The sequence below is a fragment of the Scyliorhinus torazame genome, chromosome 6 (genome assembly GCF_047496885.1).
Source record: "Scyliorhinus torazame isolate Kashiwa2021f chromosome 6, sScyTor2.1, whole genome shotgun sequence".
NCBI lineage: Eukaryota > Metazoa > Chordata > Chondrichthyes > Carcharhiniformes > Scyliorhinidae > Scyliorhinus > Scyliorhinus torazame.
The window spans coordinates 224,147,182-224,171,521 of NC_092712.1; the positions used below are offsets into that span (position 1 = coordinate 224,147,182).

The following is a 24,340-nucleotide window of genomic DNA, read 5'->3' on the forward strand; positions in this document are numbered from 1 at the left end:
ATAACACTCTTTACTAATCTTGAAGAAAGCTTAAAACTATCTCCCCATATTTTTAAAATACCTAGTTATAGCTTAGAGCCTGAGGGGCAAGAGAAAAAGCAAATTTTAAAAATGCACCAAATCGATGCAAGGTTGAACATTGTGTACCATAAATTTACAGCCCAAAAAAAGTCCTTTCAGTCCAATTGGTCCACACCAATTGCACTTCACATGCAATGATCCCTCTGAACTTCGGTTTGCTGTATACAACCAGCCTATTGCACTGTGTGGTCCCTTTAAGATTGACCAGTGGCCACATACCTGAATGCAAAAAAAAGTGTTTGTGCGTGGCCTGTTTTTCCCCTCCACAGAGCATTTCAGATTGCTGAGCAACCACGCACCCGTGTAGCTGAGGGAACACTGCATGTTAATACCATCAAACTCTACTTCATCCATCTTTTGACATAACATTCTATTCTTTCTCCATCATGTAATTATCCAGCTTCTTTTTGCATGCAACCAAACTATTCACGTCAACTACTCCATGTGGTGGCAAGTTCAATATTCCAACCACACTGAGTGGAGATGTCTTGCCTAAAGGATATATTAACAACTGTCTTAATGTCACCTAGGTTTGATCTCACCAACAAGTGAAACATTTTTTTTCTTTTTTTCAGAATTTAGAGTATCCAATTACTTTTTTCCAATTAAGGGGCAATTTAGCATGGCCAATGCACCTTACCTGCACATCTTTGGTTTGTGGGTGTGAAACACACGCACACACGGGAGAATGTGCAAACACCACACATGGACCCAGGGCCAGGTTCGAACCAGAGTCCTCAGTGCCATAGGCAACAGTGCTAATCACTGAGCCACCGTGCCTTCACCAATAAGTGCTGTAAGTTTCCCATGTCAAACCCTTTGACAGTCTTAAAGACCTCCATCAAGTTATACCTCAGCCTTCTCTTTTCTAGAGAGCCCAGCCTGTAAAGTATAATCATTCCTCAAAGGTATAACCCCTCATTCTGATATAATCCTTGTGAATCAACTACTCTACCATTTTAATAACACACAGCAGAATTGAACGGTACACCAAGTGTGGCTTAACCAAGGTTCTACACAATTTTAATCTATCAAGTTTTTCAATTCCTCTAGAAATTACCCCCAGTGCTTTTAACTATCTTAATCTGAATTGCTACTTTAGTAATTTGCATATCTGTACTCTGATATCACTTTGCTGGATATTTATTTATGCGGCCTCCTTATTACTTCCTACCAAACAGACAAGTATGAGTTGATTCATTGAAGGTCCAGAATTTTGCAGTAGTAATAGCTGTGAAACTATCATTACTCCTCTGAAACTGGCAAAACTACCTGGAGTCCCTACATGTGGTGTAAATGTGGAAAGTTAAGTCATTGTCAAGAATTCTACTTGCCCTTGTACGCTATCATTCTTTTTGTAAAATCCTGGAAAAAGTTATACTTTCTAGAAATGGACTAACATCATAATTGCTTTTGAAAAACTTGCTTCCCTGAAAAACTAATTTTATATTTATGGAATGTTAAATCTATTATGATTTTAAAAATTTACATGTTAAAATAAATTATTTTTTAAGCTTATAATATTTCACCTTCTATCTTGCTCCAATCATTTAATTCACTCTCTGTATAATTTAAAGTGAGGGACAATCTGTGCATTTCAATTCCTGGTTTGCTTTCCAGGAGATGAATTCAACATGTTTGGCTGGTTAGACTGCTCTTGACAACACCTTCATTTGGTGCCAGATTCATCCTAATTGCGGGAAGTTAGAAATTCACACTAGATGTCGTTAAATTTTTGTGGGTAGCTTTCTTCTCGACTAGTGGGTCCCAATATCAATGTGGTGGAATTGCGGATAGTGATGAGGACTGTCAGAGGATACAGCAGAATATAGATCGGTTGGAGACTTGGGCAGAGAGATGGCAGATTGAGTTTAATCCAGACAAATGTGGTGTAATGCATTTTGGAAGGTCTAGTACAGGTGGGAGATATACAGTAAATGGCAGAACCCTTAAGAGTATTGACAGGCAGAGGTATCTGTGTGTATAGATCCACAGGTCACTGAAAGTGGCAACGCAGGTGGAGAAGGTAGTCAAGAAGACATACGACATGCTTGCCTTCATAGGCCAGGGCACTGAGTATAAAAATTGGCAAGTCATGCTACAATTGTATAGAACCTTAGTTAGGCATTACTTGGAATATAGTGTTCAAGTCTGGTTGCCACACTACAAGAAGGATGTGGAGGTTTTTGGAGAGAATACAGAAGAGGTTTACCAGGATGTTGCCTGGTATGAAGGGCATTAACCGTGAGGAGAGACTGGATAAATTCTGTTGGTTCTCACTGGAATGACAGAGGTTGAGGGCCAACCTGATAGAAGTCTACAAAATTATGAGGGGCATGGACAGAGTGGGTAGTCAGAAGCTTTTTCCCAGGGTGGAAGAGTCAATTACTAGGGGTCAATTACAAGGTGCAAGGGGCAAAGTTTAGAAGATGGGCGAGGGATGTTTTTTTACAGAGGATCGTGGGTGCCTGGAACTCGCTGCCAGAGGTGGTGGAAGCAGGTACGATAGTGTTCAAGGGGCGTCTTGACAAATACATGAATAGACCCCGGAGGTGTAGAAGGTTTTAGGTTAGACGAGCAGCATGGCCAGCGCATCACTTGGGCATCCTATACTGTACTTGGAGAGAATGACTCAACATATTTTTACAAAAATACAAGCTTTTGAACAAGTTTTCTGAACACATTACCTTTTTAAATTTATGCACAATGTATTTTCTTTGGGGTCAGCATCAAAGATGGATAACTCCTCAGACCTTCTGACCTGGATAGGTCTTTGCTTTGCTAATGCTTTATCTAGTTAGATGCAGCAAGTCTAGGGTTTGAACAGAAAACTCTTTTTGTTGAACTTCCGTTTAATGGATAATGATCTGTCAGTATGTGCTTTCCTAATCCTCAGAATAGGGGAAGAACCACCAAGATGGTGTCAAGCTTCTCATGCAAGTGACATATTCCTGACTTATGCCTTGGAGATGGTGGACAGACTTTGTCATGAGTTGGATAAAGTGGCGAGTTACTCTTCACTAAATTCCCAGTTTCTGACCTGCTCTTATAGCCACATTATTTATATAGTGAGTCCAGTTAAGTTTCTGAACAATGATAGCTGCCAGGACGTTGATATTTCATTCATTTCAATTTCACCTATTCTCAACTCATGCTTGGTATTGCATTGTCTATCGGCTAACATATTCTTATATATTCCTTCCCATCTCTACTGATCACATTTTAAAATATTTCCATTGCTGTTCTGTTAACATTTTTTTTTCTCATTTACTTCCCTAATTTTCTCATAGTTAGTCCCTTTTTAATCTAGTCTTTGTCTTATGTAATTGAGTAATTATGTTTAACCTCATTACATTGTGATCCACATGGCAAAAACCTTCTCCTCTGCTTACATCTCTTACTGGCTCTAGCTCATTTCCCATTACTAAATCCAGCAGAAAATTATTCCTCATCTCTCCAAGGAGCCAAGTCACACTATTTTGAAAAAAACATTCATTTCACTCGCTAAATTTGTGTGGTTCTATTTTATAGAAAATCCTTGCCAGCCAAGCTGTTCTCAAGGTGAAGATAATAATAACTGCAACCTGAGGGCAAGGGTGTCAAATTTATTAGTTGGCTTAAGGTCAGTTGCCAGGATGATCTATTAAAAATTAGGTCTACCTGGAGGTTGGCCTTACCGAAACCAGGCAGGTTTATCTTCAGATGACAACATTCTTGTAGAATGTAAAAGCAGAATTAATAATTAAAGAGCACATTCATTCCCCCATAGAACTGCATATTTTTGCATTCATACATTAGTATAAAGGGGATAATCTGTTCCACTTCATTCATGCAACTGGAAAGATCTTTACACGGAGCAAATCTGTAAAAGAAGTGGTACCCATCAACAATGGACTTAATGGTCCATTGTTCCTTACAAACCAAGGAGGCATTTTGTGCTTGCTTTTCTTTTGAAAAATGATTGCACTTTTGCTTTGGAAATTCATATATATTAATGGGAAAAAAACATGTGAAAAAAACTGCAGCAAAATGTAATGAGATCCTTCATTTAAACTGCTTACATTTAACAACATGCAAAAAGTATTGCACTGCACATTGGTATAACCGTAGGGCTTCTTCATAGTTTCCACCCTTATCTTCTTGAGCTGCTTTGCTTGCGAGATCGATACCTTTCTATAAAGAAAAACAAAGTTTAAAAATTAGCAGTGTACTCAAAGGTTTTATCTTTAGATAAAAGTTAAAATTAATTAAGCTCCAAAGATTAAAAGATCAAGAATCCAGGATTTTGATGAGGAATTACTATAAATACTAAAATTATATCCAAACCACGAGACATGCAACTTTAAATTTTGTCGGAAGTTCATGATGGCCAAGGTCATTCAACCCACCTTGTTTGTCCCATTCACAATCACCCCCCTTGGGCATCCTATACTGTACTTGGAGAGAATGACTCAACATATTTGTCTAAAAATACAAGCTTTTGAACAAGTTTTCTGAACACATTACCTTTTTAAATTTATGCACAATGTATTTTCTTTGGGGTCAGCATCAAAGATAGATGACTCCTCAGACCTTTTGGCCTGGAATGGTCTTTGCTTTGCTTATGCTATATCTAGTTAGATGCAGCAAGTCTAGGGTTTGAACAGAAAACTCTTTTTGTTGAACTTCCGTTTAATGGATAATGATCTGTCAGTATGTGGTTTCCTAATCCTCAGAATAGTGGAAGAACCACCAAATCTGACTGGGATATGCACACTGAAATGTCACAAAGGATGCCACTTCTGACTTTGACCAAATTAGTCTCAATGCTGTGTCCACACAGAAGGAACCATTGATGGCATTCCTGAACACTGGGATAAAGGGAAATGATTGAATTATGTACGAAAGGGATCAAGAGAGTGAAATGAATGCTATATTACTTAGGTGAGAAAGGGTGAAAAGTTATAGAACAATTTGGGTATGAGGAGGCTACTTGGGCTTGAACATGATAGACTTAATCACTTTGTTTAAGGCTAACACAAATGTACTACAACAGCTGGAATTCAATTACTAAACATATTGTTCACTTGTGTGAGAACAATCATCCTGACATCAGGCCTAACCTCAGCTCTCTTGCTCCACTATCATGGTGTAGTTTGTAGCAATTTTTTTATTAATCTTTTATTATAGACATCTCTCAAAACCCTTCTTGGCGGCCACCTTTCCAGGCCAAAATTATTACTTTCCACTTTGCATAACTCTGTTCTCGATTGCAGGAAACAACTGCAGAGGTTAAATGTCTCTCTTGGGACACCATGACCAAAGTCGTCCACAGTATAAAATAGAATAGAATAGAGCTTTAATATCCATGCAAAAGTGGAAATTTGCTTTGGCTTCACCTCCAATATAACAAAAAATCATAGTCATTAGTTAAAAATAGTAATTTTTTCATGTATATCCACATTAATACATTTGTGCATATAGAACATATCCAAACTATACAAACACAACACATTGCACTCTGTCATTAAAGCACTTACTGCAGGTAAAATGTGAAAAAACAACAAGTTAAATTTACATTATGTAATTTAGTAAACGTTACTGGGAACAAAAGACCTTTTGAACAGATTTTTCCTAGCAATAGGCATTCTAAAGCTCTGGCCCAAAGGGAGCCTTTCAAATTAATATAAAGAGTGAGAGAGATCACCGTGTTATAGGGAAGGAGCAGGGGAGAGGGAATAATAGGAAAACTGGCCTCCTTTTTTACCATGTGACTATGAAAATTTGCAGCTGATGGAGTCCTTGGTGCAAGGAGCAGTACCTTAACAGTACTGGAGGGGAAAGTTCTGGGAAGGGAGGGACTGTTGTGATTGGCAGCAATTGGCGAGAGAGGCTGAAGTTTTGGCCTTTGCCTCCTTGGTAGCCCGGAGACGGATATTATTGGCGTGGAGGGACACGGAGCCCCAGAAACCGAGGGTATAGGTTAGCGACATGGCCGGGTTTCTCAGGCTTGAGATCAAGTTCGCCCTGAGAGGATCAGTGTTAGGGTTCGCCCGAAGGTGACAGACGTTTATCGACTCCTTTGGAGAAAATTAAGCTGTCAACAGATATGATTTTTTTTGTGGGGGGGGGGGGGGGATACTATTTACTGTGTTATGTTTGCTTTCGAAATTGTTGTTGCTGTTGAAATATTAAAAATGCCGTAATAAATTGTTTTTTAAAAAAGTGATTGCCAGCAACTCTTTCAAAAAGGTAAACTGATAAAAGTAAGCCCAAACATGAATCAGATCAAGCAATTTACCAGCATAGGCACTAGGGAGCAAATGGCCTCCTTCTGTATCATAAATCTTCTATGATTATTTCAAGTTTTGATTGATTCTGGGATTGGTTTGGTAGTTTAGGAACTTACATGAACTTTTTAAGATACAATGTTTGCTGCATTTTAGGAATTCTCAAAATGGTCTTAAGAATTTAAAACAGTCTAAATTTTCATTGCAGGCACAATTCTACTGACGTGCTGTGCTGATGCAGCAGAGAGTTGTGAATTCTGGACTTCACAAAATAAATACAAAAAACTAAAAACAGGGGTGGGAGGAATGTGTGTGTGTGTGTGCGTGTGTGTGAGAGAGAGAGAGAGAGAAATGGAAAACTGGGTGTTGACTCACTATCGCCCGTTTTCTTACTCTTGCAAAGTCGGGGAATTAAATCCCTATTTGCTACAAGGATATTGCTTAAGGAAAGGTTTGACAAATTTCTACTCCATCCACGGTTAAACCCAGATAGGTTGTAAATTCACAGAATTTGTCTGACAGCTTCTGGGGAAGGGGAAACAATCCAGTTCTTGAGTTAAGGCTGTACTGAATTTTTGTACTGTGCATCAATTTTCTTTGAAAAAATTCAGGTCAACAATTCAATCTTCATTTTCCTGAGCTGCTGGTAGATGTCTGATTGACATTAGTATAAAAGAGGCAGATGCCCCTTTGGGGGATATTATGGATTGGCTCCAGAGAAGTCTTCACAGTTTTCATAGAATTTACAATGCAGAAGGAGGCCATTCGGCCCATCGAGTCTGCACCAGCTCCGAAAGAGCACCGTACTTAGGCCCACACCTCCACCCTATCCCCGTAACCCCACCGCATTTTTTGGACACTAAGGGCAATTTATCATGGCCAATCCACCTAACCTGCACATCTTTGAACTGTGGGAGGAAATCGAAGCACCCGGAGGAAACCCACGCAACATGGGGAGAACGTGCAGACTCCACACCGACAGTGACCTAAGCCGGGAATCGAACCTGGGACCCTGGAGCTGTGAAGCAACTGTGCTAACTACTGTGCTACCGTGCTGCCCCAAAATTGTAAGACTGTCTTAACTGAGTTGATTTGTCTTGTAAATACAATGATTTCTTTGTCACCACTTTCCAAACATTGATTGTTCTGTGATTAATTATCCTCAGCTCACTTGACTAGATGGCTGGTTCATGACGCAGAGCAAGGCCAGCAGCGAGGGTTCAATTTCCATATCAGCTGAAGTTATTCATGAAGGCCCGCCTTTTCAACCTTGCCTCTTGTCTGAGGTGTGGTGATCCTCAGGTTAAATAACCAACAGTCAACTCTCCCCCCTCAAAGGGGAAAGCAGCCTATGGTCATCTGGGACTATGGTGATTTTACTTACTTTAATTATACTTAGAGAATCAAAATTGTGCCTCAAATCACAAATTCACTGCCTACTGTATGCTGTTGCAATGAAAGAACGACATAACCTACATCTATACAATACCCTTCACAATATCCCAAATTGGTCTCTGGTATAATGTAGGAATGTTACATTTCAAATGGTAGAACAGGCTCGAGGGCCCAAATGGCTTACTCCTGCAGCACGGTGGCACAGTGGCTAGCACAGCTGCCTCACAGTGCCAGGGACCCAGGTTCTGCTCCAACCTCGGGTGACTGCCTGTGTGGAGTTTGCACTTTCTCCCCATGTCTGCGTCGGTTTCCTCCAGATGCTCGAGTTTCCTCCCACACTCCAAAGATGTGCAGATTAGGTAGATTGGCCATGCTAAATTGGCCCTAGGTGGAGTTAGAAGGATAGTGTGGGGCTTGGGCCAAGGTGGGGTTCTCTTTCAGAGGGTCGGTGTAGACACGAAAGGCCGAATGGCTTCCTTCTGCACATCGGGATTCTGTTCTATGATTCTAATATGCATGTTCGCATGTCATTCAGGATAGATAAGATTGGGTGGGTTAAATAGTCTTTGTCATTCATAATTATCTTGCAAAATGGAATCATCGCTGGAGTTCTGTTTATTTTGTTGCTAATAGAAGTTTGCTGTGAGCAGGCTTTATGGAGTGAAATTGCCAGGACAGCAGTGTGCAATGAGTTCACAGTGACTGGTTTTACATTGCGCCGTTCTTAAGAGTCATTTCCACTGAATTCAACCTTGTCCTTTTGTCACCTTACTTATTATTCAATTCTACCGTGATGATTTTATGAGTTTTTTGAGCTATTGAAATATAAAATAGTAGTGAGAAGCAGCAATCAGAATGACTTGCTGATCACAAAAACAGATACAATTGTGAGCCATTCAGTTTTTTGTCCTCTGGCCTCTTAAAAATTCTGTTACATAGACACCAAAGAGTGCCGGTGCTTCTCAATGACGGTAAAGACTTATGTTGTTCAATCATTCCACTTTGCTGCTCAGGAGTCATTTGACCTTTCTAACCTGTGAGATTCCTTATAAAATAGAATCTAATTATACCTTTTCTATGAAATAATTATATGAATAATATCATGCAGTCAGGCAGGAGAAAGTCTTCTACTTCCACAGAATGGAAAACATCTTGCACCGTTTTCCTGAGTTGCAAGTATTATATTTTCCCCCCAAATATGAATTTATTGTCACCATGTCCATACGGTGTATTGTACAGAATATGGTAACAAGGGCTGAGGCAATCACTGAAATCAGTGGTATCTGCACTGTGTTATGAGTAATGGGGTACTTTTTCAAATTAGCAATATTGCACAATAGTGTTAACGTAAAATTTGCACGCTCTGGTTTGTTTAACAGTGTCACTGGGATCCCTGTAGGGCGGACAAAAAGTAACACTGCATTATATCATTTCCATTCTTCATATTAATATTTAAAAAAATTTTAAAAATAAATTTAGAGTACCCAATTCATTTTTTCCAATTAAGGGGCAATTTAATGTGACCAATCCACCTACCCTACACATCTTTGGGTTGAGGGGGCGAAACACACGCAACACAGGGAGAATGTGCAAACTCCACACGGACAGTGACCCAGAGCCGGGATCGAACCTGGGACCTCGGCACCCTGAAACAGCAGTGCTATCCACTGTGCCACCGTGCTGCCCCATACTCTTCATATTAATTACCCGTATTTTATGTATACACAACCAGATATCAACAACAGGCATCATCATTTCACGAGAACCTTCCTGTAATTGCTTAATGAAGTGATTGGAAAATTTTGAAAGGGGGAAAATATTTGGCATGCGTGATGAACGTAGAAATTTAAGATATATTGTATGATCGGCATTCGGTGCAGTAAGGGTTGAAAGCCTGGGTTAGTAGCGTTTTTAAAGAATCCTGGGTTGAAAGAGTTTGGGAACCAGGGGTGCAATTGAAGCATCGTAAAAAGCTTGGGCTAATGGAGTGCTGTTTGGATTAAGGGAATTCCCTGTGGATTTAATTAGATTTCAGCTTGGTAAAATTATGTCATTGCTGGTAGGAGCCACGGTATCGGGCATTTGCAGTAAAGCAGTTTTCCTTGAGTGTTAGTTGGAGATTTCAGCAGAAGTCTGGAGATGCTATGTCTGTAGATAGATTAGGAGTTTCTTTCCAGGCAGTTCAGAAGAGTGCAATTAGAGGGGGAGCTGAAACAAGCTGAAGCAGCTTCTGAAGAAATACAGCCAAGGTTTCTGCATGGTTAGACAGGATTCAGAACTTTTCTTTAACACAGTCTCAAAGGCATCTCTGTAAAGCAAGTATCCCTGAGTGCTAACTCTTTAACAGTGATGTAGAGATGCCGGCATTGGACTGGGGTGGGCACAGTAAGAAGTCTTACAACAGCAGGTTAAAGTCCAACACGTTTGTTTCGAATCACTAGCTTTCAGAGCGCAGCTCCTTCCTCAGGTTCCTTCCTCACTTTAACAGTGGATTGAGAGTGGAGTTGTTGTTTTTTTGAGTGGAAATAAAGATAGCAGTTAAGAGTTACTGTATTGACCATATTGATTAGCATTGTTTAAGGGATAATTGTGAGCTATTTTCTGATGTGATGTTAAATATATTTTAATATTGTTAGTAATAACGTTTGTTTTAAAATACCATATCCCTATTTCTTCAAGAAATCACTCCTGAAGCGAGATACCCTTTCCTCAGTCTTATAAAATTAAAATATTCGGGTTTCTGTCCAGTGTCCGAGTCACTGGGTGGGGTGCAGGAATGATGGGCCCAGGATGAGGAGACACACAACGGCCCTCTCTCTCGGACTCTGTTGGTACTGAGAACTATTTATATTTCAACCAATCACCCATTGTCAGTTATGTAAATAAATGGAGGCTCACTAAAGCCGTGTTTTTCTCACGAATGCTGCCTTTTCTTCCAAAGCCATCACTTCTTAAATGTCACCGTTTGAAAGAGAAGTAACTCAGCCATTAGGTTTCGCACAGCTTTCTTGGATGATTTGCAATCTTTGCGGGCAGTGTGTTCGGGTTTGAAGGGAGGGGCTAGCGGTTTGTCTGGACTTTCTTCCCTCTTCACCTTTCCCTCTTCCTGTTACCCTGCCCTTTAACAGTCACGTCATGTGCCTAATTGGAGACGGAGCTTGTCCTCCCCGCTCAGACCACAACACCGGCTGTTTGAGCCTTCATTTCAATCACACTCTCCAGGACGTTGACAGCAGATTCCTGGACCCGCGCCCGGAAGTGACACCCCCTCCCCCGCCACTCAGGATCGGGGGCGGGCGGAGCCCGGCGAGAAGCTCAGCCCCGCGTCCATCGGCCTCAGCAGCAGTGTTTACCTGCAAGTTATTACTGTTGGCAGCCATTTGCCCTGTGGTGGGCTGTCGAGCGGGAGGTGGAAGGAAATCCCGAATCCCCGGTTCCAAACGGCTTTTCCTCACCGACGCCTCTTCCGCCTCGAGCGGCAACGCAAAACACACCTCACTTCCGCTTGCTGGCCGCCATGATGGTGACGCACTTCCGTCAGCGAGCCCCTCACGCCCGGAGCCGGCACTCTGCGCATGTGTGCACTCCCTCCCTCTGCAGGGCGGAGCCGGCACTCTGCGTATGTGTGGTCTCCCTCCCTCTGAAGGTGCAGGATCTCCTCTGGGCGAGTGACAGGGCTGAGCGAGAAAGAGACGATGTTGGGGCAAGGTACCGCCGGTGGCTAGAGCATCAGACTTAACGTTTCAGCTCAATTGGGCTTTCAGCAGAATTGGAGGTAGAGATTTAATAGATTTTTAAGCAAATACATTTGCAGAAAGAAGGATGAGGGTAGGGAAAAATAAAAGGAAGATTTGCAATTACTTCACGTTCTTCATGACCACCGGACATCTCAAAGCAACTTACAGTCAATAAAGTGCTATTTAAGTGTAGTCACTGGTGTAATGTAGCACAGGTGCCAACTAATTTGCGCACAACATACATTATCACAGCAATGTGATAACGAGCAGATCATCTGATTGTGATGTTAATTCAGGGCTAGATATTGACCAGCATCTGGATTGCTTTGCTCTTTTAAAAATAGTGCTATGGTATCTGCCTGAGAGGGAATACGAGGTCTCATCCAAAATATGGCACCTCCAACAGTGCAGCACTCCCTCAGTTCTGCACTGGAGTGTCATTCTAGATTTTTTCCCCCTCAAGCCTTGGAATGCACCTTCAAACCTGAACCTTCTCAGATAGGCAGGGATAGTATTGTTACTGGGTTAGCAATCTAAAAGTCTGGATTTATTCTCTGGAAACATGGATTCAAATTCCACCAGGGCAGTTGGGAGAACTTAAATTCAATTGATTAAATGGATAGCTACAATGCAATGCAGAGGGAGGTTATTTGGCCAATTGTGTTTGTGTCAGATCTTTGCAAGAGCAACTCAACTGGATTCTTTCTCTAGCCTTGCAATTATTTTTCTCTTCAAATATTAATCCAGTTCTTTTCAGAAGGCTTCAATTGAATCTGCTTCCACCACAGTCTCAGGCAGTCCATTCTGGACCCTAACCACTCTGTATTGCCTCATGTTGCTGTTGCATCTTTTTCCAATTAATCTTAATTTGTTTCTGGCTTCTTCCACGAATGGGAACAGTTGTTTATCCTGGACTACCAAAAGCCTTATGATGTTGATCACCGTGAAGAAGAATGTCAACTGCTACACCAACCTATCCACATAACTGATCCCTCGAACAATTCTTGTGAATCGTTTCTGCACCCTTTCTAATGCCTTCACTTAGAAAGTGTGGTGCCCAGAACTGGACACAATACAGTACTTCAGTTGAAGATGAACCAGCGTTTATACAAGCTTACCAATAACTTCCTTATTTTTTTTAATAAATGTTTTTTATTGGGTTTTTGAACAAAGTATATTTGCCGTTATGTATACAGGATATGATATATATATATATATATATATATATATGTTTAGCAGAAGAGAAGGGCACACATACTCAAATCACAAAAGGAAAGAAAGAAAAAAGTAACAACACAAGAGAAATACAAAATCCTTCCTCTTAGATTTAGCAGTACCCCCCCCCACCACCACCACCCCCACCCCCACCCGGGTCTATCTTTCCCTCTCATGCTTTGGCTACTGTCCCCTGCTCTTGGCTACCTGGCTATTCTTCTGCTTTTGTGTTGGCCACAAACAGGTCTCGGTACTGTGGTGATGTGCATCAATATAAATGCATGTAGGCTAGCTAGACACGAGGGAGCACCAGAAACATCACACACACACACACTCAGCCAATAGATCAGTTAGATAGGAGACGACCAATGGACATTCACGATACACAAAGAGGTGACACGATCACAGGGGGGCATTACACCAACCCATATATAAAGGACACCACACACATCATCTCTTTCCAGTGGAGACAGTCAGTGAGAACAGACACAGGGTTGATTCAATATTACACCCACCATGTGGATTGCAGCAGCTGGTTAGTCTGTCTGGGTAGCTAGAGTAGGATTAGCAGTAGTGTTGAACCCGAGTAATAGAAGTGTAACTAGTTTAATAAGCGTGTTGAAGTTATCTCCACGTCTGAACCTTCCTTTGTCAAGTGCACCACAAGGAAGCTGCTTATGTTACACCTACAACATAACAAATCAGGTACAATTGGGTGAATGGCTCCCACGATCTGTGGAAGCCATTGTCTGATGCTCGGATGGTGAATTTGATTTTCTCCATTTGGAGAGATTCGAGAGGTTGGACAGCCAGTCTGCAGCTTTGGGTGGTGCTGCTGACCGCCAGCCGAATAGGATTCTACGGCGGGTGATCAGGGAGGCAAAGGCAAGGGAGTCTGCCCTCCTCCCCAGGAATAGATCTGGCTAGTCTGAAACCCCGAAGACCACCACCTTCGGGCATGGAACTTCCTTATTTTTGTACTCTCTGTCCCTATTGATGAAGCCCAGTTTTGTGAGGGCCACGAAGAATCCAGCACGAGTTTTAAGGATACAAAGTAATAACATTTATTTACAATAACATATATATATATATGTATCAGCAGCAACTTCCCTTGCTGCACACTCCTTCCTGCTGGTTCCAAACTGGCCAGCTTTATTTATCCATGGAGTTTACTAATGGTTTCTCCGCCCCCTCATTTGGGAAGCTCATACTCCCACAGGATTGTGGGATTGTCATTAGTCCCCAGCCAATGGTAAGCAGGCAGGTTATAACACCCCTCCCCCCCCAAAGTCCAAGGAATCCACCGAAGACCCTGGCGAAGGAGGGCGTCGGACTCGTTTTGCCGCAGGCCGGACACCATTTGCACGCGGCGCTGAATCAGGCGGCGTGTAACGAGACGGAGACCGGCGCTTCCGTGATGAACGGTGTAACGGTTGTACATCCACGGCCTGTGGACCCGAGGATTCCCCCTCTGATGCGTCCTGTGTCTCCACCTCGGAGTCAGAGTCTGCTGCCTCCGTCATGTCAGCGTCTCTATCTCCATTCGGTTCTGTAATGACCTGCGCAGGCTTTGAGTGAGGCACCAGAGGAAGATTGTGAGGACTACCTTCCCTTGTCTCTGGTCTCTGCGGCTGTAGAAATGAGCTCCGGGGGCGGGGAATCTTTGGAGGGGGTAGTCATCTAGACCAAACGTGGTCTACATATTTGCGCTGGAGCCAACCCTGGGCTTGCACCTGGTAAGACATAGGGCCTGTTTGGCGAAAGATTATGCCAGGAACTCACTGGGCACCACCAGCAAAATTCCGAACGAACACTGGGTCACCGGGTGCAAACTGCCGAATCAGCCGATGCCGAGAAAATCCCTGTCCCTGCCGTTCTTGTGTGCGGCGTACTTTTGCGCCAATGTCCGGGAAAACCATACTAAGGCGGGTGCGAAGTCTCCGGCCCATTAGGAGTTCTGCGGGAGCTACCCCAGTCACCGCATGGGGGGTGGTCCTATACGTAAACAAAAAGCGAGCCAGTCTCGTGTCCATTGATCCGGAAGACTGCTTCTTTAGGCCTCTTTTGAATGTCTGCACTGCCCGCTCTGCCAACCCATTTGAAGCCGGCTGGTAAGGGGCAGTGCGGATATGGCGTATTCCATTCATCTTTATGAACCTCGCAAACTCCTCACTCATGAATGGAGTGCCGTTATCCGTGACCAGCACCTCGGGGAGGCCATGCGTACGAAAAGACAAACGCATCTTTTCAATTGTTGCGCAGGACGTTGTCCCCTGCATCTTATGCACCTCTAGCCATTTAGACTGGGCGTCGATTAATAGAAGGAACATGGATCCTTGAAAAGGGCCTGCGAAATCTGCATGCAAGCGCGCCCAAGGCCGCCCTGGCCATTCCCAGTGATGTAGGGGCGCGGCCGGCGGAAGCTTCTGATGCTCCTGGCAAATGGAGCAGTTTTGGGCCACCTTCTCAACGTCGGTGTCGAGGCCTGGCCACCAGACATAACTCCGGGCCAACATTTTCATTTTGGTCACACCTGGATGCCCATTGTGCAAGTCTCTTAGTATCAGCTCCTGGCCTTTTTCCGGGACAATCACACGCGTCCCCCACAAGAGGATGCCGTCTTCCATGCTGAATTCTGACAGCTTGGAGGAAAATGCCCGCAACTCGCCTGGGAGCTGTCTATGCTGCCCACCATACAGGACTATGTGCCGAACCTTTGACAGGACTGGCTCCGTCTGGGTCCACTCACGGATCTGTCATGCCGTGACAGGCAAGGTGTCCATAAAATTTAGGGTTGCAACCACCTCACCGGTCGTGGGGGTCGACATGGGGCCGGTCGATAAAGGCAATCGGCTCAGTGCGTCGGCATTTGCTATCTGCATTCCTGGTTTGTGCTCCAGAGAATACTCGTATGCAGCAAGCAACAAAGCCCAGCCCTGGATCCGTGCGGAAGCAATGGGCGGTATTGGCTTATCCTCTCTGAAAAGTCCCAACAGAGGCTTATGATCAGTCACGATAGTGAAATGGCGGCCATACACGTACTGGTGGAAGTGTTTCACCGCAAAAACCACTGCCAGGCCCTCCTTCTCGATCTGCGCGTAATTTTTCTCTGCTCCAGTCAATGTGCGGGAGGCGAAAGCTATCGGTCGCACGGGCCCGTTCTCCATCTTGTGGGACAGGACGGCCCCAATACCATACGGGGATGCATCACATGTGACGAGCAAAGGCTTTCCATGATCATCGTGGGTTAGTAACCCAGACGACGACAATTGTTGTTTTACCCGCCGGAAAGCCGTTTCTTGCGGCTGACCCCAAACCCAGGTGTGATTTTTCTTTAGCAGAAGGTGCAACGGGGCCAGCATAGTTGCCAGATTGGGGAGGAACTTCCCGTATTAGTTTACGAGACGGAGAAAAGAACGAAGATGCGAAGTGTCAGTCGGGGCGGGGGCCTGTTGAATCGAACGCACCTTCTCTGCGACGGGGTGCAAACCTTCGCGGTCCACCCGATAACCTAGGTAGACTACTTCCTTTGCCTGAAATATGCACTTTGTGCGACGTAAACGGACTCCAGCCTCCGAAAAGCGTCTAAGGACAGCCTCCAGATTTTCCAAATGTTCCTGCTCCGACGTCCCTGTAATCAAAACGTCATCTAAGTAGACAGTGACACGTGGTAAACCTCTCAAAATGCCCTCCATAACACGTTGAAAAATAGCGCAGGCAGAGGATACTCCAAAGGGCAACCTTTTATATTCATACATGCCCCGGTGTGTATTAATCGTTAAATATGGCTGGGAGGCAAGGTCCAGCTCCAACTGTAGGTAGGCGTGACTCATATCTAATTTTGTGAACGAGAGTCCACCTGCAATCTTCGCGTAGAGATCCTCTATGCGAGGCATTGGATATCGGTCGAGTCGGGAAGCCGTATTCACTGTAAGTTTATAGTTGCCACACAAGCGAACTGTGGCATCTGGCTTAGCGCGGCGTGGCTCCTGGTTCGACTTGGATACGGGCTACGGCCCCTTTTATTTTCCCCAAACCAGGCTGGCATACATCTGGGTATCGTCCTAGCACCTCAGTCAACCCTTCAGAAACTGTTTGGAGGATGTGCTGCCATTGCAACCGCAAATGGCACAACCAGTCCCGACCCAACAGGCTGGGCCCATGGCCGCGCACCACGATAAGTGGGAAACGCCCCTCCTGGCGACCATAAACAACAGGGGTCATTGTAATTCCTGCGATGTCCAGTGGTTCCCCCGTGTAGGTTGCCAACCTGGCCTGTGAGTCGGTTAATGTAAGGGTCTGTATACCCTGCTTGATGCGGCCGAATGTCCTCTGGGCGATCACGGAGACCGCTGCGCCAGTGTCCAACTCCATCTCAAGCGGGTGACCATTGACCCGTACTGTCACCTTAATGGGGACCACACGGGGAGCTGCCACACAATGCAGCTGCAGGCAGTCGTCCTCCGTCTCCACGTCCTCAGGAGTAGGCGCCGCAGGTTCAGCCACATGGAAGGTACGGCCCCTGGGCTGGTCCCAGTTTCGGTCGGAACGACGGCACCTCTGGCGCCCCCAGGACTGGCGTCCGCGACGGGCTCGGCGCCTACAGGTCTGACACGGACATGGCTCCTCATCCATTGGTTCTGGAGAAGGCTCCCTTCGGGGAGGAATGTCCGACGGCCACTGGCGTCGGTCCGGGCGTTGCCTCGCCCAAGGTACCGCAGGAGTGCGGGGGGACATTTTCGGACGGAAGGGGTTGCGCCCCAAGGCATGCACTGCCATTCCCTGTAGCTCCTGCACTTCTCGTTCTGCGCTCTCTCGGGACAATACTATTTGAATGGCCTGTTGCAGAGTCAATGTTGGCTCAGCTAACAACTTTCTCTGGGTGGCCGCATTGTTAATACCGCAAACCAAACGGTCGCGTAACATTTCTGACAAGGTCTCACCATAGTCACAGTACTCCGCAATCCTGCGTAGCCTGGATAGGAAATCAGCACGGGATTCTCAGGGGTCCTCTCAGCGGTATTAAACCGGTAACGCTGGACTATCGTGGACGGGGTTGGGTTAAAATGTTGCCCCACTATATTCACAAGTTCATCAAATGTTTTGGTGTCCGGCGCAGCTGGGTACGTAAGGCCCCTAATCACCCCAAACGTATGCGGGCCGCAGGCGGTGAGCAATATGACCACCTGGCGCCCGTTTTTGGTGATATCGTTTGCCCGGAAATAGTAACGCATCCGTTGTGCGTCCTGGTTCCAGCTTTCCAGCGCAGCATCAAAAACATCCAAACGTCCGTACAGAGGCATGGTATAATAGAAAACAACTTCCAACCTGTATCCAACAAAAATCCAGGGAGGTGGCTTCAGCAGTGTAGACAGCTATTCACTTTAACCCTCGTCGCCAGTTTTGTGAGGGCCACGAAGAATCCAGCACGGGTTTTAAGGATACAAAGTAATAACATTTATTTACAATAACACATATATATATATATAACAGCAGCAGCAACTTCCCTTGCTGCACACTCCTTCCTGCTGGTTCCAAACTGGCCAGCTTTATTTATCCATGGAGTTTACTAATGGTTTCTCCGCCCCCTCATTGGGAAAGCTCATACTCCCACACGATTGTGGGATTGTCATTAGTCCCCAGCCAATGGTAAGCAGGCAGGTTATAACACCCAGGAACCTGTATGCTTTATTAATCACTTTCTCAACTTGCCCTGTCACTTTCAATGATTTGTGCGCATAAATTCACAGGTTCCTCTGCTCCTGAACCCTCTTTAGAATTAGACCCTTTAATTTATTATGTTCTCCTTCTCGTTATTCCTATCATAATGAATCACTTCCTATTTCTCTGCATTAAACTTATTTCTCCACTCCTCTATGCTATCTCCTCTTGAAGTGTATCACCATCCTCAGGGTACACAATACTTCCAGGTTTTGTGTCATCATGGGCTGTAACTTTACTAACAAGCTTGTCATGCGGCATTTTATCAAACTCGCTTTGGAAGTCCATTTATACTACATTTTAAACAAGAGTGTAACCTTTTGCAATTCTCCAGTCCTCTGGCAGCAACCCTGTAACTAGGAAGGATTGGAAGATTCTGGCTAGCGCCTCCATAGTCTCCTTCCTCATTTCTCTCAACACCCTTGGATGCATCTCATCAGGTCGTGGTGCCTTATCAACATTTAGTAAAGCCGGCCTGTTGAATACTTCCCCTTTGTCAATTTTTAGCCCATCTAATGTTCCATGACCCCTTTCATTATGACTTGGGCGACATCTTCTTCCTTATTCAAAAGCAGATGGCAAGTACTCATTCTTCCATGTGTAAATCCCGTTTTAGGCCCCAAATCATCCCCACTCCTATTAACATCCTTTTACCATGTGTATGCCTCCCTTTTATGTTAGCTACGTGTTGTTTCTGTTCTCTCTCTTTGCTTATCTTTGGTTTTTCCCCTCTGAACCTCCCATATTCAGCCTGGTTCTCAATTGTATTATTCACTTGACATTGGTCACACGCATGTATTTTCTGCTTCATCTTACTTTCTAACTCTTTCGTCATCTAGGGAGCTCCCTGGGTTTGTTTGTGTTAGCTTTCCCCCCTCTTGGGAATGCACCTTGACTCCGAAGGGCCTGTTCCTGTGCTGTAATTTTCTTTGTTCTATCTCCTTTTTAAAGGCAGACCATTGTTTAGTTACAATTTTGCCTGGCAATCTTTGATTCCAATTGATCTGTGTTGTACCAGTCCAAATTTTGGGTGACTTTCAAGGACAAGGAACATTATTTTACGATGCCGGACAAAGGCAAACAACTTTGTCAAGGAGCATATGGGACGGCTAATGGTGGGAACCTTGCTTGTTTTTGTCTCGATTGTGTCTATGTTTTGTAAGTGTTGTGTTGATTTTGTTGGTCTTTTGTTTTGGTTGGTGGGGGAATGTTTCTGAGTTTCGGGAGAAGTGGTTCTGGTACGGGGGGCCTGGGTAGGGGATTTCCGAAGGATGATGGTGGGGGAAGCAAAGTGAGGGGATGTGGTGGTTTGGGTGGAGTTCTTTATGTAGATCTCCACGTGGGAGTTGCCATGCCAGCAGAAATTGCTAGTAAATAGAAGCAGTGTGGGGGAGTGAGCTGCAGCGGGTAGCCAACGAGGGTGGGTGAAGGGTGGGGGAGTGGTTAGGTGGGAGGGGGTGGGATGGGAGGCGTTTGGGGGTGGGAGGAGGGTAATGTGCTGGTGACGCAGATGACTTTGTGGTTGGGTGCAGAAGAGGCTGGAGGGGCAGCCATTTTGGATGGGACTGGGCAAGAGGGGTGCCTAGAGGCAGGGAGAGTTTTGAGTTGGGTGTGGCAACAGACCTTAATAGAACAGGTGTTCAGAAACCCCTGGTGAGGATAGGGACGTGGAACATGCGGGTGCTGAATGGTCCGGTTAGCCGTCTCGGATGTTCGAGCATTAAAAAAGTTTAAGGGCAGATGTGGACTTCCTTCAGGAGACACAACTGTGGGTGAAGGACCAAACACGGTAAGAAAGGGATGGGTGGGGAAGACGTTCACTCAGGGTCTGACGCCAAGTCAGGGGGGTGGCGATCCTATTCAGTAAAAGGGTGGTATTTGTGGTGGCCAGGGAGGTGTGGGATTCGGGAGGTTCGTGATGATGAGCGGGTCTTGGCAGGGGCGCTGGTTTGTCTATGCACCGAATTGGGACAAAGCAGACTTTGTTATGAAGATGTTAGCATCCATCCTGAACTTGGATTCACATCAGCTGATAATGGGGGTCGATTTCAATTACGTGTTGGTTCCCAGGATGGATAGGTCAAGTCCCAAGTAAGTGGCCAGGTTGGGTATGGCGGAGGAGCTCAGGGTATTTATTGGAATAGGTGGGGTCGGGGGGGGGGGGTGGGGGGGTGCGGGGATGGGGGGAGTCTGGATCCGTGGAGTTTTAGGCACCTGAGAGAGGAGTATTCCTTCTTCTCCCGTGTACATCGGGTATACGCCCATATTGATTTTTCTGTGGTGAGGAAGTCGTTATTCTCAGGGATAGTGGGGCGGATTAGGCAGCCTTTATAATTTTGGACTACGTGCCACATTATGTGGATGTGAGTTTGGACTTGGAGCTACTGGCGGACATGATGTTCTGCGGGAAGGTGGCCTCGGTGATAAAGGACTATGTGGAAGTTAATCAGAACGGGGAGGTCTCACCCTCCACATTCAGGTAGGTGCTGAAGGCGGTGGTCTGGGGAAGTTATATCCTACAAGACTCATAGGGACAAAGTTGCAAGTTCGAAGAGACAGAGGTTGGTGGATATCATTGTAGATGTTAACTGACAGTACTCGGAGGCCCTTACTAGGGAAGTGTTAGCAGAATGGAAGAACTGGGCTGTTTGATCCAGTGATGACAGGGAAGATGGTAGGTCAGCTGCGTCGCTCAAGGATAGGGGGGGTGGGGTATGAGCTTATGAGTATGAGGAGAAGGCTAGTCGACTGCTAGCCCATCAGTTGAGGCGACAAGCAGCCATACGGGAGATTGTGCAGGTGAGGGGTGGGGAAGGAAGGTTGGTGACAATGCCGAAGAAGATTAATGAGTCATTCAAGGCCTTTGTGGATCTGAGCCCCATGCATTAGACGTGGAGATGAGGCATCTTTTCGATGGGTTGGTGTTCCGAAGGTGGAGAGAGGGAAGGAGCAGGGATTGGAGGCGTCATTGAGATTGGAGGAGATAATGGAGTGTATTGGGTTGATGTGGGTCATCAATAGCAGTATAATTGCATCCAACAACAATCTTTTAACTCATAGCACAGCATGTCCCTCAGTCTACCATCACCAGGGGGGCCAACTTTGACGCGAACATACAAATAAGGTGCAGGAGTAAGCCATATGGCTCCTCAAGCCTGCTCCACCATTCAATATGTCGATCTGATTGTGGCCTCAGTACCACTGTCCTGCCTAGCCCTGTCTTAGGACTCTTATTTTACCTTCTTCTAATAAGAGTTGATTGTCCAGTTGATTGCAGGTGTCAAAAATACAACTGTATTGCTAATTATTCACTTTAATACAGTTGCCTAAGAACTGAATCAAAACTTAGAAATGAAATATCAAACAATACATAAATGGGTTAAAAACATGGCAAAAAAGGCATTAAACATCAAAGCATCAAGAAATTACTTTAACCACAAACAAACGGATAGATGATTCAAGAATTCAGGAAGGCAGGAATTCAGGAACGAGACCGCGAGAACGAGGTCTTACTTTTAAGGGAATCCTTATCTATGGTCTAATCCCTCATTTACTCCCATTGGTTTCTAATTTTCAGCTGAGTGCTCCTGATTTGTTCAAATGGATGTCTGTTACTTAGAAGATGATTTATTAATTAAACATTGGCCATTACTTAAGATTGACTGGTGTCCATCAAAGTTAGTTCAGCGTCTACATGCACAGTCTCATGAAAATAGATTTCTCACGTCACCGCTGGCCATCAACCTTGCTGTAACTAATTAATTGATATATTCTGATTGCTAAATACACTGAAATACAATAGTCTATTATATGAAACATTCACTGAAACAATGTCTAAATTTCCACAGTCAAGGCACTAGAGTTCAATAGTTGATTCATTATCTAAAACAATGACTGTATTCTCACAGTCAAGACATTTTTAAATAATTTCTCTCTTTAGCTGTGCATTCAATTAGCACCAAAAACCTGAATAAATCAATAATCCAACCCCCTGATACCCTTTCAATCCCTTGTTATTCAAGAATCCATCTACCTCTGCCTTAAAAATATAAAATGAGCTTGCGTCTACCGCTCTTAAGGAAAAAAGTCCCACAGCCTCAGAGAAGAAAATTCTCCTCATCTTCGTCTGAAAAGTGGAAGACCCCAAAATATCCCACACGGGGAAACATTCTTTCAGCATCCACTCTTTCCAGCTCTCTCAGCTTATTTAATGCTTCAATAAGATTCCCGTTTATTCTTCTAAATTCCAAAGGATACAGGGCATATGTGCCCAACCTTTCCTCACAAGAAAACCCCCTCATCCCAGGAATCAATCAAATGAACCTTCCTGAACTGTTTCTAATGTAATTACGTCCTTTCTTAAACAGGAGCCCAAACAGTAGACTGTACTCCAGATGTGATCTCAGCAATGCCTTGTACAACTGTAGCAAAATTCAAAATGAATAGTGCTAGGAGTAGAAACGGGCAGAACTAAACGTGAGATTCCAACCTGGTGGAGCTACTACATAGGACTACATGCACGCTGAACAGTGGAAGCAGAAACATACACAATGTGTTTATATGTTACAGAGATACATAATCTCACAATCGGCGAATGTTATATACAGAGCTGAGTGATGACAACGCCAATTGATCTGATCAATGCTCTGCAGGCCTGCCATACCCAGTTGTAAATGGTGGTGGACAATTAAACATCTAACTCTAGCAAGAGGTCCCACAAACACCCCCATTCTCAATGCTGGCAGAGCATAACACATCAGTACCAATGACAAGACTGAAACAATTGCAGCATCTTCATCCAGAAGTGCAGAGCGGATGATCCACTCAGTCTCTCCTGAGGTCCTCAGCATTATATATGGCAGTCTTCGGCCAATTTAATTCATTCATTTATTCTGTGGGATATCAAGAAATAGACAAAATCACTGGATACAACAAAGGCGGGGACTTGACAACATCCCAAATATAATACTGAAGAATTGTGCTCCAGAACTGACCAAGCTGTTTAACACTGGCATCTACCCAAAAATGCCAAGGTAGGCCCTGTCCACAAAAAGCAGGCGAAATCCAACCCGGCCTTCTCCCACCCCATCAGTTTATTTTAATCATCGGCACAATGAAGGAAGCAGTCATTGACAGTGCTATAAGACCATAAGACATAGGAGCAGAATTAGGCCACTCGGCCCATCGAGTCTGCTCCTCCATTAAATCATGGCTGATATTTTCTCATCCCCATTCTTCCTTTTCCCCATAACCCCTAATCCCCTTATTAATCAAGAAAGCATTTACTCAGCAATAACTGTTCAGTATCCTTACTTTGGGTTCCACCAGGACCACTTGGCTCCAATCCGACCTTGGTCCAAACATAGACAAAAGAGCTGAATTCTAGAGGAAAGGCGAGAGTGACAGCCCTTGACACCAGGGCACCATTTGACAAAGTGTGATGTCAAGAAACACGATCAACAGCTGTGCATCGATTTCTTCAAGGAAAATTGAACGTCAGCAGTAAGGTTGGGGGGGGGGGGGGGGGGGGAGGAAAACAGGAGGCATGGCAATGTTAGATAAGGACAGGGAACTTAGTATATGGGTAATTAGGGAACAGGGCGGGGGTAGTGGGGAACATTGTTTTCTGTTTTTTGTTCTTTCAGGTGTTTTGCGTGTGTCGGCCCGCGCGGTAGTTTAAGAAATGTTAACGTGTTAAACTGAAAATTATAAATGCTTCAATAAAATATTTTCTAAAGAAAATTTAATTTTTTGTCAATGAGAATCAAGGGAAAAATGTTCCACTGGTTGGAGTTATACCCAGCACAAAAGAAGGTGGTTGTACTTGTTGGAGGCCAATAATCTTAGCTTATGACATTGCTGCAGGAGTTCCTCAGCGTGATGTCCTAGGCTCAACCATCTTCAGCTGCTTCATGAATGACC

General features: G+C 44.5%; 1 protein-coding gene across 1 annotated transcript in view; it reads right to left on the reverse strand.

Annotated features, from left to right (window-relative positions):
• vps4b (vacuolar protein sorting 4 homolog B) overlaps positions 1-11,263 on the reverse strand; it is a 44,826-nt gene extending 33,563 nt beyond the window's left edge. Inside the window, exons 1-2 of the mRNA XM_072509473.1 lie at positions 11,099-11,263; positions 4,143-4,254 (exon numbers count right to left, since the gene is read on the reverse strand). Coding sequence (XP_072365574.1) covers positions 4,143-4,254; positions 11,099-11,125 — 139 coding nt within the window. The 5' untranslated portion in view covers positions 11,126-11,263. The remainder of the gene's footprint in view (positions 1-4,142; positions 4,255-11,098) is intronic.
• Between the last annotated feature and the right edge of the window lie 13,077 nt (positions 11,264-24,340).